Below are 16681 nucleotides of genomic sequence, written 5' to 3'. Positions count from 1 at the left end.
AAAAAAAATCAAAACACAGCCGAGTAGGGCGGAAAATTGGCGTGTGTGGGCGGGGTCTGGGTGACCAGAAACGCCCCCAAGTGCCGTGAAATTCAAATATCATAAAGCACAATAATTGGGTGTTAATGTTGACACAGCAACACCGAATAATAATCACATTTATATCTACGTGTTTTACTTAATTCAGCTGCTCATTTTTTTTTACTTAAACAAATGATCAAACCATAAAGTATATTGTTTGTTGTAATGACAATCAACGTTTCACAGGTAGGCTCTTGTTGCCGACGTTTCAGCAGGCAGAATATTATACTAAAGCCTCAATATAGAAGATACATCATCAGGTAGCCTGACATGTCTAATTCTGTTTGTGTGTATCCATCTACTGTCCAATACTGCAGGCTACACTGCAACGTAATCTGTGCGGGACATGTTTTTCCCCTTTAGCACTAGGCTCTCATTCAAAAATAATGGCTGTCTAAACTCTCCACTGGAACTAAATGTTAATGGGAATTATTTCTGTGAGGAAATCCCATGTCTGTTGTTAAAAATCACTGGAAATGTTTGGGATATTTTAGATAGAAATGGGAACCCGTTTTGGAAGCCTCTTTGATTTAGGATTAGAAATTGTGTTTGTTTTAATGACTCTGATGAAAATATTTTTATGTTTAAAACAGAGTTGCTTGTAAAAATGGACACAATAAATGGATTTTAACCATGGGTCGGGTTAATTTTCAAAAGGTAAATAAAGTCTTTAGCCACACTTTATTTTTTACACATTAGGTAACATATTTATTGAAACGTGGAAATATAGAAATAAAGTATATAAGTCAAAAACTGTGTACAATTCTGTAGAATTTTAATTAAATTGAAGGTCAATATTTGTTATTAGCACCTTTATTCTCCAACACAGCCTGAACCCTCTTAGACAAGCTTTCTTTTCATTTATTTAAGTGGTCTTCAGGAATAGTTCCTGATGCTTCTTGCATTCCATTCCAAAGCTCTTCTTTGGATGTTGGCTGCCTTTAGTTCCGTTCTCTGTTAAGATGATCCCACACTGCTTCAATAATGTTGAGGTCTGGGCTCTGGGAAAAATTGGTCCCTCCATAAGACCTGTTGCCACTCATTTTCAGTTCAGTTCTTGTGTTATCGGGCATACCTCAGCCTTTTCTTCTTGTTTTTCTTCCTTAAAAGTGTCTTTTCAGCTGATGGGGCAAGAAACATCTTGCAGATCCCATGTCAGGTCTTTCCCGGATTTTTTCCCCCTATTTCTCATCGACATCACTTTCAGGCCTGCAACCTTTTCCTTTGTCCTCCACTAAACCAGTTTGCCCAATTTCTTTGAGGATAAACTGCACACCATGATGAAATATGTAGTGTTTTCGCTAAAAGCTGTTTAGAAAACATCTCACTGGTGAAAAAATCCTACATCATATTCAATTCAATTCAATTCAATTCAATTCAATTCAATTCATTTTTATTTATATAGCGCCAAATACAACAAATGTCATCTCAAGGCACTTAGATAGTAAGTCCAATTCAAGCCAATTGGAATTCATGATAATCATAATTCATAAAATAATCCAATTCGTTCATATAGAGCCAATTCAAAAACAATTTCCTAGCTAAGAAAACCAACAGATTGCACTGAAAACTTTTTGTTTTTTCGGTCCAATCTCCCGGCCTGAGCGGCGTGCCTGAGGCGACTGTGGAGAGAAACGACTCCCTTTATCATATCTGTCAACTGTTTTCTTTTCTATATTTTGAGGATGTATCTAACGAGATGGGAATACATTTAGTGTCTTTATGTCTGGTAGAATAAAAGTGCCTAATAATGCAAATTAAAACTGCTTTGCTTACTGGTTCATCCCTTGAGTTGGGTGGCTGTTTTGTACTTAAATGATTCACAGGTCAGCTTAACAAACAAACAAAAATGACACATTCCTCTGAAAATGGTCAGATACAAGGACTGGACTGAAAATAAGTGAAACAGCAGCCGATGTCCAAAGAAAAACTTTGAAAGGAAGAACTATTACTCAAGACCACTTGATAACAATGAAGCTCTTGAAAGAAAAATATTAAGAGACGTAGAACTGCTCAAAAACATTTGTACAGCCCTGAATATTCTAGAAGATTTGTGCTCTCTACCTTTTTAGTACATATCCCTCAGGACAGGAAAGAATACTTGCGACCAAATTTGTGATCTTGCTTGCACAGTTATAACACGGATAAAGATTTTTTTTTCACATGAAATAGCCTATTTTTTGAGAGTTGATTGCATTTAATAATTGCATTGATAATGTCATCCTGGCGTAAGATCGTCGTTAAAAAACATGTTTATGTCGCCATCTTCTGGAAGAATAAAAAAGATTAAATAAAAAAAACTCTGCCGCAGGGTTTTCCTTCCATCAGCCCGCCTGCGTGTATCCCTTTTCCAACCCAGTTTAGACAAAACCACGCCCACTTCCGCAGTACGGAAGCCGCGTATGGAAGCCGCGTATGCCGACTCTAGCAGAGCCCGTCTACGGATTCCATTAGACATTCTCTGACGCTAGGCTTCCGTACTGCGGAAGTGGGCGCGGTTTTGTCTAAACTGGGTTGGAAAAGGGATACACCAGAGAGTCTCTATTATGAGGAGAGGGAAAACTGGCGGCTATTTCCGGGTGGTACTGCACTCTAGGGGCGCCAACGAAGCAGTGCAGAGCACGCCGAACTCTCTGGTGATACTATGAAATCCACCTTAGATGCAGCCATTGCTTTTGATAGAATTTTTTATATTTTTTCATTTTAATTTTCCTAAAGGCAGGATAAATTATCCTTTCAAACGGCACTTGGTTTGATTTTTTAGACTCACTAGATTTGTTTAAAATACACATTTATTGTCAGTATTGCATCCCGAGTGACGTCACGCATGTGGCATCACTTTACGGCATGGTCAGTCCTAAGCGCTGAGCTAGCAGAGAGGTGTTAGCTCAAATAGTTACAGATTTCAGCACAGCCCTTTTACATACTCTCTGACTAGCCTCTGGTTTAGCTTTGGTTGTTGTTAGCGGCACCAGGTTAGCACTCTGGCACAGTAGACGAATGCCGTAAAGCAGCCGGTCGTAATCAGCCGTGCGTTATTCAGATTCCGTTAGCTAGATGCTAGCGGATACTGACTCGCAAATGCCAGACCTGTAAGAAAACAGAAAGCCATAACTCCCAGGTTATTGTACTTTCGATATAAATCCACATCCCTCTGTCAGAAATCACAGTATTATTTTCAGGTTTCAGCCGCTAGCGGGGACATTTTTTGAGTTATTAGCGCCAGCCCTATGGAAAATGGCCATTCTGCACTCGCTCGCCAGCGCCCCCAGAGAAAATCAATCGGCTGTCTGTAAAAGGGCTGTGGATACACGCAGCCCGCCTCTTCCTGTCATGTTTTCGCGGGAGTTTTCAGGAGGGCGGGGCCATGTCTTCACGTGATCCCCCAGTTGGACGGCTGCACGTTTACCCGCCGACAATGCAGAGGAGCGCATGCAGTATTGACCAATCGCAAGTCGCGCTTTACTTCTACCCGCTCGCATTGGCGCGAAAAACTGCTCAGTCGTGTGGCTTGACAGCGGCGGAGCACACGTCCTCACGTACTGTGTAGAAATTTAAGTGTTTCAAATTATTAGAATCAATCGACCATAATGGCAACCGACGTCGTAGATGACCGGGAGATGAGAGAGGCCCAGAGGGATTACTTGGACTTTCTGGACGACGATGTAAGTCTCACTTTTACCGGTTCATGGCGTTGTTGTGAAGGTTAAATAAGAAGCCATGCGGCCATAACAAAAGAACTGCCCTTCTTTTGATTAGCTGCCAAGGAATATCACTGCTTGCATTAACACCGTATCAATATTTGGTGTTACTGTAACTGTTGAGTGCGGTGTAAAAGTGAATCCATTTGAAGTCGTGCTCTTTAGTTAGTTAGCCAGCCATAAGCTGAGGAATGTGCTCTGTATAGTTGGGGTGGATATTAGTTACTATCAACTGCTTTTCTCTCCAACCTGCAGCAGGATCAGGGGATTTATCAGAGCAAAGTCCGGGACATGATCAGCGAGAATAAAGCTCGACTCATCGTCAACATCAACGACCTGAGGAGACGCAACGAGGCCCGGGCTGCAAAGTAGGAAACGCCGCTCCTTGTGTGTTCGCACTGTGAGCTTGTGCTTGTACAAACTGCTGCACGTGCACTCTCAGCTTCGTCATACAAAACACATTTTATAGACTATTTGTCCAAAGAACTCTAATGTTTACGCTTTAATGCCAACCGGACTGTTTTTAGCTTTGGAGAAATTAAACGTCTGAAACATTCTAGTCTAAAAAAAAATGTCGAGTTTATAGAAAGTAGACGTATAGAGAAAGTGTGTTCTCAGTTGTATACACTTTGAGGTTCAGCTGCCCCAGGTCTACTTTACTTTGGCCCCTTTTGTGCACAGATGTCAACTCATTGTCATTTGCTTCCACTGCCTCTAGTGGCTAAAGAGGCTAAATATTCTGGAAAAGTCCCATAGTGGAACTTTAAAATTTAATTAAGAAGATGGAGCAAAAAATTCTAAATTCACCTTTTATGAGCAATTTTTAAGTTTAGATGGTTTGTCTCTGTCAGACTGATGAGCAATGCGTTTGAGGAGCTGCTGGCATTCCAGCGGGCTCTAAAGGATCTGGTGGCCTCGGTGGATGCCACCTACGCCAAGCAGTATGAGGAGTTCTTCATTGGCCTGGAGGGAAGCTTTGGCTCCAAGCACGTCTCTCCCCGGACGCTGACCTCCCGTCTGCTGAGCAGCATGGTGTGCGTGGAAGGCATTGTCACAAAATGTGAGTTGAATTCTTCAATCTGTGTTACATTTATTTTTTGGAAATTGTGTGCATTAGGAAATGTTGATGATATATATATTTTTTTTTTCTTGACATCGTCGTTGTAGGTTCTCTGGTGCGTCCCAAAGTAGTGCGCAGCGTTCACTATTGTCCTGCCACTAAGAAGACGATGGAAAGGAAATACACAGACATGACCTCTCTGGATGCCTTCCCTTCCAGTGCCATTTACCCCACTAAGGTACAGTCAATGCTTAGTAAACGTTTCTTTTTTTGGGGGGGGGGGGGGGGGCCATTGTTAACGCTCAGAATATCAAACTGATGTGACCACACTTGAAAATAACTTGGATGTGTATTCCATCAGGACGAGGAGAACAACCCTCTGGAGACAGAATTTGGTCTGTCCATCTACAAGGACCACCAGACCATCACGGTGCAGGAGATGCCGGAGAAAGCTCCTGCTGGCCAGCTCCCTCGCTCCGTGGACATCATCCTGGACAACGACTTGGTGGATCTGGTCAAACCAGGAGACAGAGTGCAGGTCATTGGAACGTACCGCTGCCTGCCTGGCAAGAAGGGAGGATTCACCTCCGGCACATTCAGGTGAGACGATTCTAGTGGTTGTTTAAGTTCGTAAACTCAGGGCGTTTAGTTGTCATTGTTGAAACTCATCATCTGTTTACTTACAGGACCATCATGATAGCATGTCACGTTAAACAAATGAGCAAGGAGGTGTCCCCATACTTCTCTGCTGACGACGTGGCTAAGATCAGGAACTTCTGTCGCACTCGCTCCATAGTAAGTCTTTTTACCTGCTTTCCCTCAGCTCCTCACATTTAGGAATGGTTTTCTTCTTCTTTTTTTTTCCCTTGTCCTGTCCAGCATTATGGCAGCAGAATTGTAATCTGAATACCGTTTATGCTAAACACATTTGCTATGCCAAGGGAAGCTTTATGAATGTAAAGCTCCCCTTGACACCCATCAACTCCTCATTTTTATTTATTTATTTTTGTTACAATATTTAACATGATATGATAATAGTGCCGAACCGGACTGGGGGACAGAGAGAGAGGGAAAGCGAAGAAGAGAAAAAAAGAACATGAACATGAAGAGACAAACATAAAAAACAATGAAAAATCCAACAACCAGCTGCTACCCCTGTAAAAACAAAACTGAAGACAATTCACGGCTTTTGTGGGGAATCCAACCTTAGAAGCACCAGGAGCACCTGTAAGCAGACAAGCAGAGAACAAACACACACACAAAAAAAAACACAATCAGCAGCAATCTCATATAATACACAGGTGACCTTAAACCACAGGACAGCACAACAACTGCTTAGTGAGCATGCTACTGGGCTAATGAGTGTGTGTGTGTGCGCATGAATATGCAATAATCATAGATGGTCCCACATAATAACCATGCTTAAATATCAGTGTATAGTGTCACAACCCCCCCCCCAGCAATCAGAAGCAGGCCGAGAGGGCCCCCAGGCCACCAACAGCCCCCAAGGAGCACAGAACCCGGGAAGCCCACCATAGGGACAACCACGCATCCCCCCAGAAGACCGCAGAGGAAGCTCCCGGACAGAGCCCCCGCAAGCATCGGGCAGAGCCCCCCCCCGGCGACCAGAAGCGGCAGCCTACCAGCCCCGCCAGGCCCCCACGAGCCCGAGCGCCACCAAAACCCCCTGGCAGGGGCCCCGCCCAACACCCGAGAGGGCCAGGCGCCCCAGACAGCCAACCGCAGTGGGCCAGCGCCTGCCCCAGTGCCTCTGGGCAAGCGCCCGGGAGTCAAGACGTGCCCACTGGCGGATGAGGCCGCGAGCAGTGGGGAGAAGCAATGCCCCCCCCCCCATCAGGAACAGCACAAGCAGGCCAGAGGACAGCAGGACCCAGACCCAGTCACCCCATAAATCATATAAGAGAAAAAAAAAATAATAATAAAATAAATGAATACATGCATAAAAAAAAAAAAAACACATCCACAAACACTCGCACAGCACATGCATCTATCCCCCACCTCTGCTGGAGTGTGGCGCAGCGGGCACATCTGGGGGGCAGCAGCCCCCCAGCCACCACAGACCCCGAACCAGCAGGACAACTCCTCCTCCTGGCCCCCCCGCCCCAGGCAGCAACCAGGCAACAGGGGTGCGGGAAGAATGGTTTTCTTTTAAACTTAAACAGAGGAATCATCTATTTGTTTGTTTGTTTTTCCTCATAGAATGTGTTTGACCAGCTTGCTCGCTCCCTGGCTCCCAGTATCCACGGCCACGAGTACATTAAGAAAGCCATTCTCTGCATGCTGCTGGGAGGTGTGGAGAAAGTGCTAGAGAATGGCTCTCGCATAAGAGGAGACATCAACATCCTGCTAATCGGTAACAGGGCCTCCTTCTTCATGTGCTTCATTCAGTTAGTAGACCTGAATTGAATCAATTCATTCCAGCCCTGAGGTTGAAGTGGATGGCATTGGTGGACACCTCGGACCAACTGTTTATCTGTGTGTTCTCTAACAGGTGACCCGTCAGTGGCCAAATCCCAGCTGCTTCGCTATGTACTTCACACAGCACCCAGAGCCATTCCCACCACTGGACGAGGCTCATCTGGTGTCGGTCTGACTGCTGCTGTTACAACTGATCAGGAGACAGGTACCCCTTCTCCCAGGCCTCCTTTTTTTGACTAATTAGTTAAGCTTTTTATGTGCAAACTTATATACTTTTTGTCTGCTAGGCGAGCGTCGTCTGGAGGCAGGTGCCATGGTACTGGCCGACCGCGGCGTGGTGTGCATTGACGAGTTCGACAAGATGTCGGACATGGACCGCACGGCCATTCACGAGGTGATGGAGCAGGGCCGCGTCACCATTGCCAAGGCCGGCATCCACGCCCGTCTCAACGCCCGCTGCTCTGTGTTAGCTGCGGCCAACCCCGTGTATGGCAGGGTGAGTGAGACGCAACTGCCCCTAAACTGCCAGTTGACTTTCAGGTATGTTTGGACGGGGGAAAAAAAGTTCACCCCATTCCATCCTCTGTGCAGTACAATCAGTATAAAACCCCCATGGAGAACATCGGCCTCCAGGACTCCCTACTGTCCCGTTTTGACCTTCTCTTCATCATGCTGGATCAGATGGACGCCGAGCAAGACCGCGAGATTTCGGACCACGTGCTGAGGATGCACCGCTACCGCGACCCCCGCGAGCAGGACGGAGCAGGTACAGTACATCCCAACTTTTGAAAGCTAATGGTTACATTTGTTTTAAATTAGTGCAGTGTTATTTTGCAGTGTGTGGCCTGATAAATGTCTCACTCTGGGTTTTCTTTATTTGTTCCTCAGCCATGGCTTTGGGTGGGTCAGTAGATGTCCTGGCCACAGAAGACCCAGATTTGATAGCTGAGGAGCATGAGGAGTTACAGATTTACGAGAAACACAACAACCTGTTGCATGGAACCAAGAGAAAGAAGTGAGGCTTAAAAACATAATCTTTGTCCCATTCCACATTAAGGGCTGTGTGTATGATGGTGAACTTTTGGCTGACAATGCTGAAGATAAAAATGGGGTTTGTCATTCCAGGGATAAGATTGTGAGTAAGGAGTTCATGAGGAAGTACATCCACATCGCCAAGGCTGTGACACCCGTGTTGACAGAGGAGGCAGCCAATCATATTGCAGAGGAGTACTCGAGGCTGAGGAGCCAGGAGCAGATGGGATCTGATATCGCCAGGGTGAGCAGGAGCTGTCACTGCTTGTATCCAAACAAACGGTGGTAGAAACTGGTTGTACCTTTCAGTGACGATGGTGTGCTCTGACCTCGTTTGCTCTCTGTTCAGACCTCTCCGGTGACGGCCCGTACTCTGGAGACTCTGATCCGTCTGTCCACGGCACACGCCAAGGCCCGCATGAGCAAAGCTGTGGAGATGGAGGACTCTGAGGTTGCTGTGGAGCTGGTCCAGTTTGCCTACTTTAAAAAGGTTCGTTCTGCGCTTTAGTTTTCAAGGCCAGAATGACGTGTTGCATGATTCCACAGTTACATGTTTATAAGCTGCTGTCTGTGTTTTGTGCTTTTCTGTGAAGGTCCTTGAGAAAGAGAAGAAGCGCTCAAAGAGGGAGCATGATTCTGGTTCAGAGGATGAAGAGGAAGAGGAGACGGCCACACAGCCTTCACAGAGAACTCAGAGGAAGAGGTACTGACACAAAAATGCACGTGTTGCCTGGCACTGTAATTCCCTCTGTGTTCAGTAACGAACTACAACTATAAACAGTTAAATATTTTTTCCAAGTGCTCATCTTACTTTGAATAATATTACTCTTGTCCTGCAGGGGGCGACGTGGCTCTCAAGGCAGTGAGGCATACAGTCCATATGAATTCAGTGAAGAGCAGGAAGTCCCTGAGAGTAAGCATCTTATTGTCCCACACTGCTGTAGTCTTTCTGAATTTTGATGTTTTTTTTAGTTTAATCTATTGAACCCAACTTTTTTTTTTTTTTTTCATTATGCCTAAAGTTGGGCTTTATTTTGTCTATTGTGCAGCTTTATTGTGCAGGCTTTTAAATTTTTTGTAAAGATTTTTTTATTGTATCAGAACAATTGCCGTTTAAAAACTCTCCTAGTATATCTTCAGTGTAGCTCACATGCAGCTGTATTGTAAAACTTATTCTCTAAAATTCTTGAAGGTCGATTTTGATCTGTTTATTGACTGTTCAGAATTTTGATTCTTCAATTATTGCGGTTTGATTTTTAGGATTCATTACGATTTTGTTTCCCTTTTTTTTTTTTTTTTTTTTTTTTTTTTTTTTAAATTTATTAATTTATTTTTTATTTTTATTTATTTTTTTTATTTATTTATTTTAAACGAAAGGCCTGGTTGGGAAAAATGAGAATATTGCAAGTCATGTTTGCAAATTCAAAGACTGATTTAAATGAAATATCATTTGTGGTGTTTTGCTTTTTATTTTTATTTTTTTATGTTGGGAGCATTGTCATGTGATGCAACCCTTTTCGTATTGAGCTGCAACAGAAAAGAACCAGCCTTTTAGATTAGAATGTGGACAAAAAAAATTGACTTTTGTGAATTTCAAGAAATTTGACTTTTTCCGTTGATCAGATAAACTTCCATCATGTTGCTTACCCTTAATGTGTACTATCAAAAAAAGTGACATGTTCATTCAGTCCCATGTTGTTGAGAAATACACAAGATTTTAAACCATTTCAGCGGAATTTAAAGTCCTGTGCCTTGTTAGTTTAGGACATGCAGGCTCAATACTTGTGATTCTGTTGATAGCTAAATTATCAGAATAATCTTTGTCTTTATTCTTTGTAGTTCAGGCTGGCACCCCGAAACCAGCCAAGGCGCAGCAAGCTGAGGAGCCCATGGAGGCCACATCACAGGTTGAAGATGCTGAGCTCTCTGCTGAGAGGTGGGTGACTGATTTTTATTTTATTTATTTATTTATTTTTTAAAGCCTGCAGTTGTTGCATCTGCATGGGTTCAATATATAATCCTTTTTTTTATGGTTGGTTGAAAAGTTCCAAGAAGTATTCAGAGGTATTAACATATGAGCCACAAATACTAACTTAATTTTGTGCAAATAACATGTGATATCTGTATAACAAGATAGTTGACGTGCTGTGACATGTAATCGCAACTTCTCTTGTTTCTTCCACCAGACTTAAGGAGTTTAAGTCGTCCCTGTTTGCGGTTTTCCAGTCTGCTCATGCACAGTCAGTAAAGATGACTATGCTCATGGACAACATCAACAAGGAGCGCGAGAAGTGCTTTACGGAGCCTGAAGTTCGCGCTGCTTTGGCCCGCATGCAGGACGATAACCAGGTCATGGTGGCAGATGACATAATTTTCCTCATCTGAGGGAGACGGATTACTTGATTGTTTCACAAAATCAATCGCATGGAGTTGGGGGTGAAAGAAAGAAGCAGTGGATTATATCGAAATATACTTTTTTTTTCGCCGCATATTTGGACACTTTGTGCTCGTTTGACATACTCGCGTTTCGAGGCTGTTTGTCAACTCAAGTTCATGAAAAGATTAAGTCTAACTCCCTTATAAACTCTTCTGTTCACTTATGGTAATCCTTCATTATTGGGTCCTTATGAGATGTGTCAACTTGTTCAGTGTAGTAAAACTTTTATGTAAAACAATTATGTCGTGATCTTCAAGGTATAAGTAGTTTGTTGTAGTTGAACGAGTTTCATTAAGCAATGAAAAATGGACACAAAAAGGACACAGTACAGTAAAGTTACCCACTTTTGTCTGGTCAGGACTTGTATATAGTTAAGTTTTGAAGTAAAGTGTAGCTGTTTATTAAAAAAATTTAAATAAAATATGGTTGAATATACCACAGGAATGACTTGAGTTCTTGAATTTATGTTGTGACATAATACATTTTACAATGTCAAGTCAAATTTATTTGTATAGCACATTTAGAGTACAAAACAATTCAAAGTGCTTTACATAAAATAAAAGCATTGCAGCGGGGAGTGGAAGAAGCATAAAAGAATATAAAGAGAAAGAAATAAAATAATTCAAATAAATTTAAAAACAAGCAACAGTCCAGATGAATTAAAAGATATCGTGCAGATTTCATGCATTGACACGAGAAAATAAATGTTTTTAACCTGGATTTAAAAATATCTACCTTTTGGGAAAGTTTAATCTCCACTGGCAGTTTGTTCCACTTGTTTGCAGCATAACAGCTAAATGCTGCTTCATGTTTAGTCTGGACTCTGGACTGGACCAGCTGACCTGAGTCCTTGGATTGATTAAAATTACATTTGAATCCATATAAATATATGGATTAAAATTACATTTGAAATCTAAATAGAATAAATGACAGAAATAATAAAAAGTGGGGAAATGTATACAGATGAATTGATAAAATTAATAAAAACATTTTTTTTAAGAAGCATATTAATTCCAGGACTCTTCATTGGTTTATTTCAGGAGGCTTTTTTTTTTTTTTTTTTTTGTTAAATACATTTGTTTCCAAGCTCAAATCAGATTATGTAGTTGTCAACAAAGATGCCACACAGATGAAGTGTTCTTCGGCAAGTTACCTAACCACACCTTACCCCAGCTGCTTCAACTGGTAAAAGTATCCCCTCACTGTGTAAGGGGGAAGAAAAACACTGAAAAGGTCAATGGTTTCAAATTAAATTAGTTCACCTCTCTTGTCTGACCCTCCCTGTTGCTGTCACATGCTTTTTAAGAAACACCTCTTTATTGGAATATAACATGAAAATCAAAATGAGCTGGAACATAAGTATGGAATCGGAAACTAAAAGTTACCCGAAGTTAACAAACTATTGAATAAAATTCTCTAAAAATAAATCAGTTGTCTAAAGACAAATGTAAAATCTGTAACTTTCAAACTGCATATTTATTGGATGGTGACAGAAACGGGGTTCTTTAGTAGAAATCAGCATCTTTATATGCACGTAAGTTGACCAACCTTGCCTGTCTTTTATTTCTGTGACAGTTGAGTCGGCTGGAAAAAAGATCAGCAGTGAGGGGAAAATGTATCTGATTTCCCAGAAACAATTATAATATGGTTAAACCACCCTCTTAGCACTGGTTGTGAAATCCCAGCTCAGCTTCAATTTTCTTTGTCAAGTTAGTACTCGTCTATCTGTTAGTTGGGCGACATTTTGGGTGGTGGCAGCACACAACAACCACTGTACCCATACATTGTAGGTATGAAGGGAAACTTTAACTTCCGTAACTATCTCTGATCAGATGTAAATATGATTAAGGTTTGCTCAAGATGTGCAAAAGCCAGTAGAGAGTGTACGATCACTGCCACCACAATCCACTACCTCTGCCGCGATACGAGGCCTCAAACTCAACACCCACAACTGATTCATATCATACTATAACAACAGTTGCAGCGTGTGCTCGCCTCTCATCACTTCAGATAAGAGCAAATTCAGTTTGCTTCTTTTTTCACATCAGGGAGTTTCAGTGTGATTGTGACCCTTAAGTCTAAAAAATGCTCCTTTAGCTTGTTGATATTAGAGTAGAGTAAAAGCTAGAGATCACATTTTACATATCTTTTTTTTTCTTCTGTTTTGTATAATAGATTCATAATCATGGGGCTATGCATATTTGGTTTCTTTGTAATCACTGTCACATTACATGTACAGTAATAAGGCCCAAAATAGTGGCTAATTAGCTTAAAATAGTAAAAATGTAATAAATTCCCTAGCAGCATGTGTAAGTTTATTACATGGTAGGTAATATGTTAGATCAATATCAGAGTCTCATGACAAATTGTGTGGTTTTGTTTTTTTTTTTCCATACAGAGCTCTGTCCTTTACTTTAGCTAAGTCTTAGGTGGGTGTAACGTCTGATTTAACATACAGATAGATAAAGCTGTAAACTGTGAAAGCGTGTCTTTTGTAGTGTCAGTAAGTATTGTTCTGAATGTGTCAAACTATGACACGTCAAATCCATAAAAGACTGATAAATATTTTTTAATGAGAAAGCTGCTCAGCAACAAATGGCAGACCAGTGAACAACCGTGAGTGAACACGAGCAACATTCAGCTGCTCTAAATGTGAACATTTCCATCTGGAGAGGACATTGACCTTAAAAAGTGCTGAAAGAGTGTAATTATTGACTTATATTTATCAGGTGGACAGAATTGGGACATGGTGCTAGTGTTGCTATGTGTGGTAGGCTAATTGCTTATCATTTATAAGCAACTATTTACCCACAAGTTCACTATATCAGGTATGACTTGACAGAAGCAAGTCTTGCACCTTTCATTTCTTTCACGTCCCTTCTCATACCGTTACATTATTGTTTTGAATATTTTCTGTTCATTTTGTTTACTGAAGAAATATGTCTCTGGACTATAAGTCACAAAAACATCTGGGCACATTTGATTATTATGTTTTTTTTAGTATTTTACTGTGTCCGAATGCTTAATACAGAATTTAGATGAGGCTTAACATAATTTATTTCCTATTGTTTATATATTTATTCATCATTGAGTTCCTCTCTAACATCATAATGTTTATTTTTGTATCAGACCATCAGAAGAACCAATTAGTCCTGTAGACATAACAATGGGATACTGAGCTCGAACCATCACTCGCATCTCTCTGTACTAAACTTCCCATAAATAAACCTTCATCATGATAGATAGTAGTGATAGTATCACTGAGAATTTGTTGGAACAGAGGAAGTCCTGTTTGGCAAAAGATTTGAAAAAACATTGTAAAAAGAAAATAATTATTGCAACTTAAATTGCTCCCTCAGAAGAAGTAGAAATGAGGAGCTGCAAGAGGCTAAGTTCAAGGAAGAGGACATGCCAGACTGTTCTGCCAAGAAGACCTCTAGAGTTATTAAGATTAGATTTATTGTCATGTATACATGTACAGGAAAATTTGTCCTCCACTTTTAACCCATCCAGGTCTGTTGACACACACATGCACATGGTCACACACTCATAAATACAGATGCCATACACTGGACTGGTGGGAAGCCATACACAGGGCCCGGGGAGCATGGGGGTACGGTGCCTTGCTCAAGGGCACCTCGGCCATGACAAGGAGGTGGACTGACACCCCTCCAGCTGTCAGTTGCACCAATTTCACCAACTTTTTTTGAGCGGCAAGAGTGGGAATCGAACCGCCACGACCCACTCTAACCACTCAGCCACGGATTATGCAGTAAGTTATGATCCACAGTCATGTAAAAGAAAGTACAGCCTCTGTCATTTCTGAGGTCTTATGTATTCAGACATGACAAAAAAATATGGTCCTCATCAGGCCTTTCGATTAGGCCAACACAACCTCAGATGAACAACAAACACTTGATATATTACAGTGTGTCATTACTTATTTAGCAAAAACTAAGCCAAAATGTAGAAGCAGTGTGAGAAAAATGAAGTCCACCACATGTTTAACTTGTGGAAGCACCTTTAGCAGCAATAACTTTTTAACTTGTTGAAGTTGTTTTCTGTATGATGCTACCAGTCTCTCACATAATTGTGGGGGGATTTTGATCCACCTTTTCATTTCACAACATTGCTTCAGCTCCTTGAGGTTTGTGGCATTTATTGATGCACAGTTCTTTTAAGGTCCCACTGCAGCATTTCAGGCAGGTTGAGGTCTGGACTTTGAAACATTGCAATTTTTTGATTGCTTATGTTTTCGGGCTCTGGCTTTGAACCAACACTGGAACCACTTTGGTGGAGAAACTGCCTGTCATGAACTTTAACCTTTTATATACCAACTAAGGCCTGTTGAATATGATATGTAGCTTTAGGGTATTTTGCAGTTTCTCTAAGCATTGCACAGTCTGACTTTCAGGTGAAAAGACATACACTCATGAGAAGGTTGGCAACAGTCATGAATGTTCTGCATTTGTGAATAATGTTTCTAACTGTAGAATGATGAAATCCAGCAACAGTCATGAATGTTCTGCATTTGTGAATAATGTTTCAAACTGTAGAATGATGAAATCCGGCAACAGTCATGAATGTTCTGCATTTGTGAATAATGTTTCTAACTGTAGAATGATGAAATCCAGGTTGTTTAGAAATGTGCTCGTAACCATTCCCAGATTCATGAGTGGCAACTGCTGCTTCTCTAACATGCACATGTAAAGGGAATTTAAAAAAAGCCCTTATAAAGATCAATTAGGATTTTCTTTTCTAATAAAGAAATACATTCATTATCCAAGTAAATTTTCTTCCCAAAATATATCAGTCATTTACCTCCATGTACTTGAGATTATTTAAAGCATGAGTTTAGTGGAAAATTAATATATCAATCTGTGTAAAAGTGTTTAAAACTTATCAGTTTCCACTCAAGGCTCAATAGTAGGACTACCTTGTCTACATTTCTTCCAGTTTAAAATTTTCATCGGTGTGTCTGCTTTTATATATGTCATATGTCATATGACTATTGTTTTTAGCTAATTTAGTGGGGAACTTTTTTTCTTTTCTTTTGTATAATGAGTACTGAATAAAAGCTGTTCATGATTATGTATTTTGCAAAATAATTCTCCAATTTGGGATTAAAAAAAAGTATTATTCAATTCAGCTTGATTAGATTCAAATGATGTCAAACTACCTGTGCATCTAGCTGGGAAACTTTCTCTCTTTGGTCCATAACAGCTGTGCTCCACTTTGTCAGCTTCTTACTCATATGATGCTCGAGATGAGAAGATGTTATCGCATTTAAGAGTTATGCTGATTTATAACCAGAACTCCTGTCAGCATTTCTCTGACCTACATTGTTTGTGTGTTGGCAGTGCGTAGGCGTAGTTCCAAGTGTTATGTTATGACTGGGGTAAAAAATTCAGAGTTAAGGGAGGTCATAATCATTAGCATCTGTTTATTCTTTAATGTGCAAAATACAACAAAAACTTTCTGCTCACTCTTTACCAATGGCATTTTTAATTCATAGGCATCCACTTGAAGGTCTGTTCCAAATGAGATTTGAGCCAGATTTTTCTTTTTTTAAACATCAGTTCTCCCCATAAAGTTAAGACTAGGTGCACTGTTTTCCCCACATCAAAAAGATGTATAGGTGAAGAGCTGTCTTCACACCTTTTGGCAGGCTTATGAAAGTGTCACCTTTGAACCTTTACATAGGGGAGTATTGATGATGCGAAATATATTTGCTCATGTTGAGAATGAAAAGAAATGGTGACATAGTGGATGTGGATAAAGGGAAAAAAAATGCCAACCACAAGCAAAATCTTTATCTCGTGTAAAGATCAACGTACTCCTTCCAAACGAGTGACAGACATACCAGAAATCTACTGAACATTTTAAAACACCAACACGGTCGGGCTGCATATAAAAACTACCAGGGAATAA

General features: G+C 41.0%; 1 protein-coding gene across 1 annotated transcript; it reads left to right on the top strand.

The window, feature by feature from the left end:
• Positions 1-3472: 3472 nt before the first annotated feature.
• On the top strand, positions 3473-11341 carry mcm3 (minichromosome maintenance complex component 3). The gene is made up of 17 exons (XM_075459156.1): positions 3473-3746; positions 4038-4150; positions 4634-4842; positions 4950-5080; positions 5204-5442; positions 5529-5637; positions 7063-7216; positions 7355-7486; positions 7569-7777; positions 7873-8047; positions 8170-8296; positions 8407-8557; positions 8663-8803; positions 8907-9016; positions 9153-9226; positions 10153-10249; positions 10500-11341. The coding sequence occupies exons 1-17, from the start codon at positions 3672-3674 to the stop codon at positions 10696-10698; spliced, it is 2445 nt and encodes an 814-aa protein (XP_075315271.1). The 5' UTR covers positions 3473-3671; the 3' UTR covers positions 10699-11341.
• The last annotated feature ends 5340 nt before the right edge of the window (positions 11342-16681 follow it).

The sequence above is a fragment of the Odontesthes bonariensis genome, chromosome 24, assembly GCF_027942865.1.
Source record: "Odontesthes bonariensis isolate fOdoBon6 chromosome 24, fOdoBon6.hap1, whole genome shotgun sequence".
NCBI classification, from domain to species: Eukaryota; Metazoa; Chordata; class Actinopteri; order Atheriniformes; family Atherinopsidae; genus Odontesthes; species Odontesthes bonariensis.
This window is presented reverse-complemented; position numbering and strand designations above follow the sequence as displayed.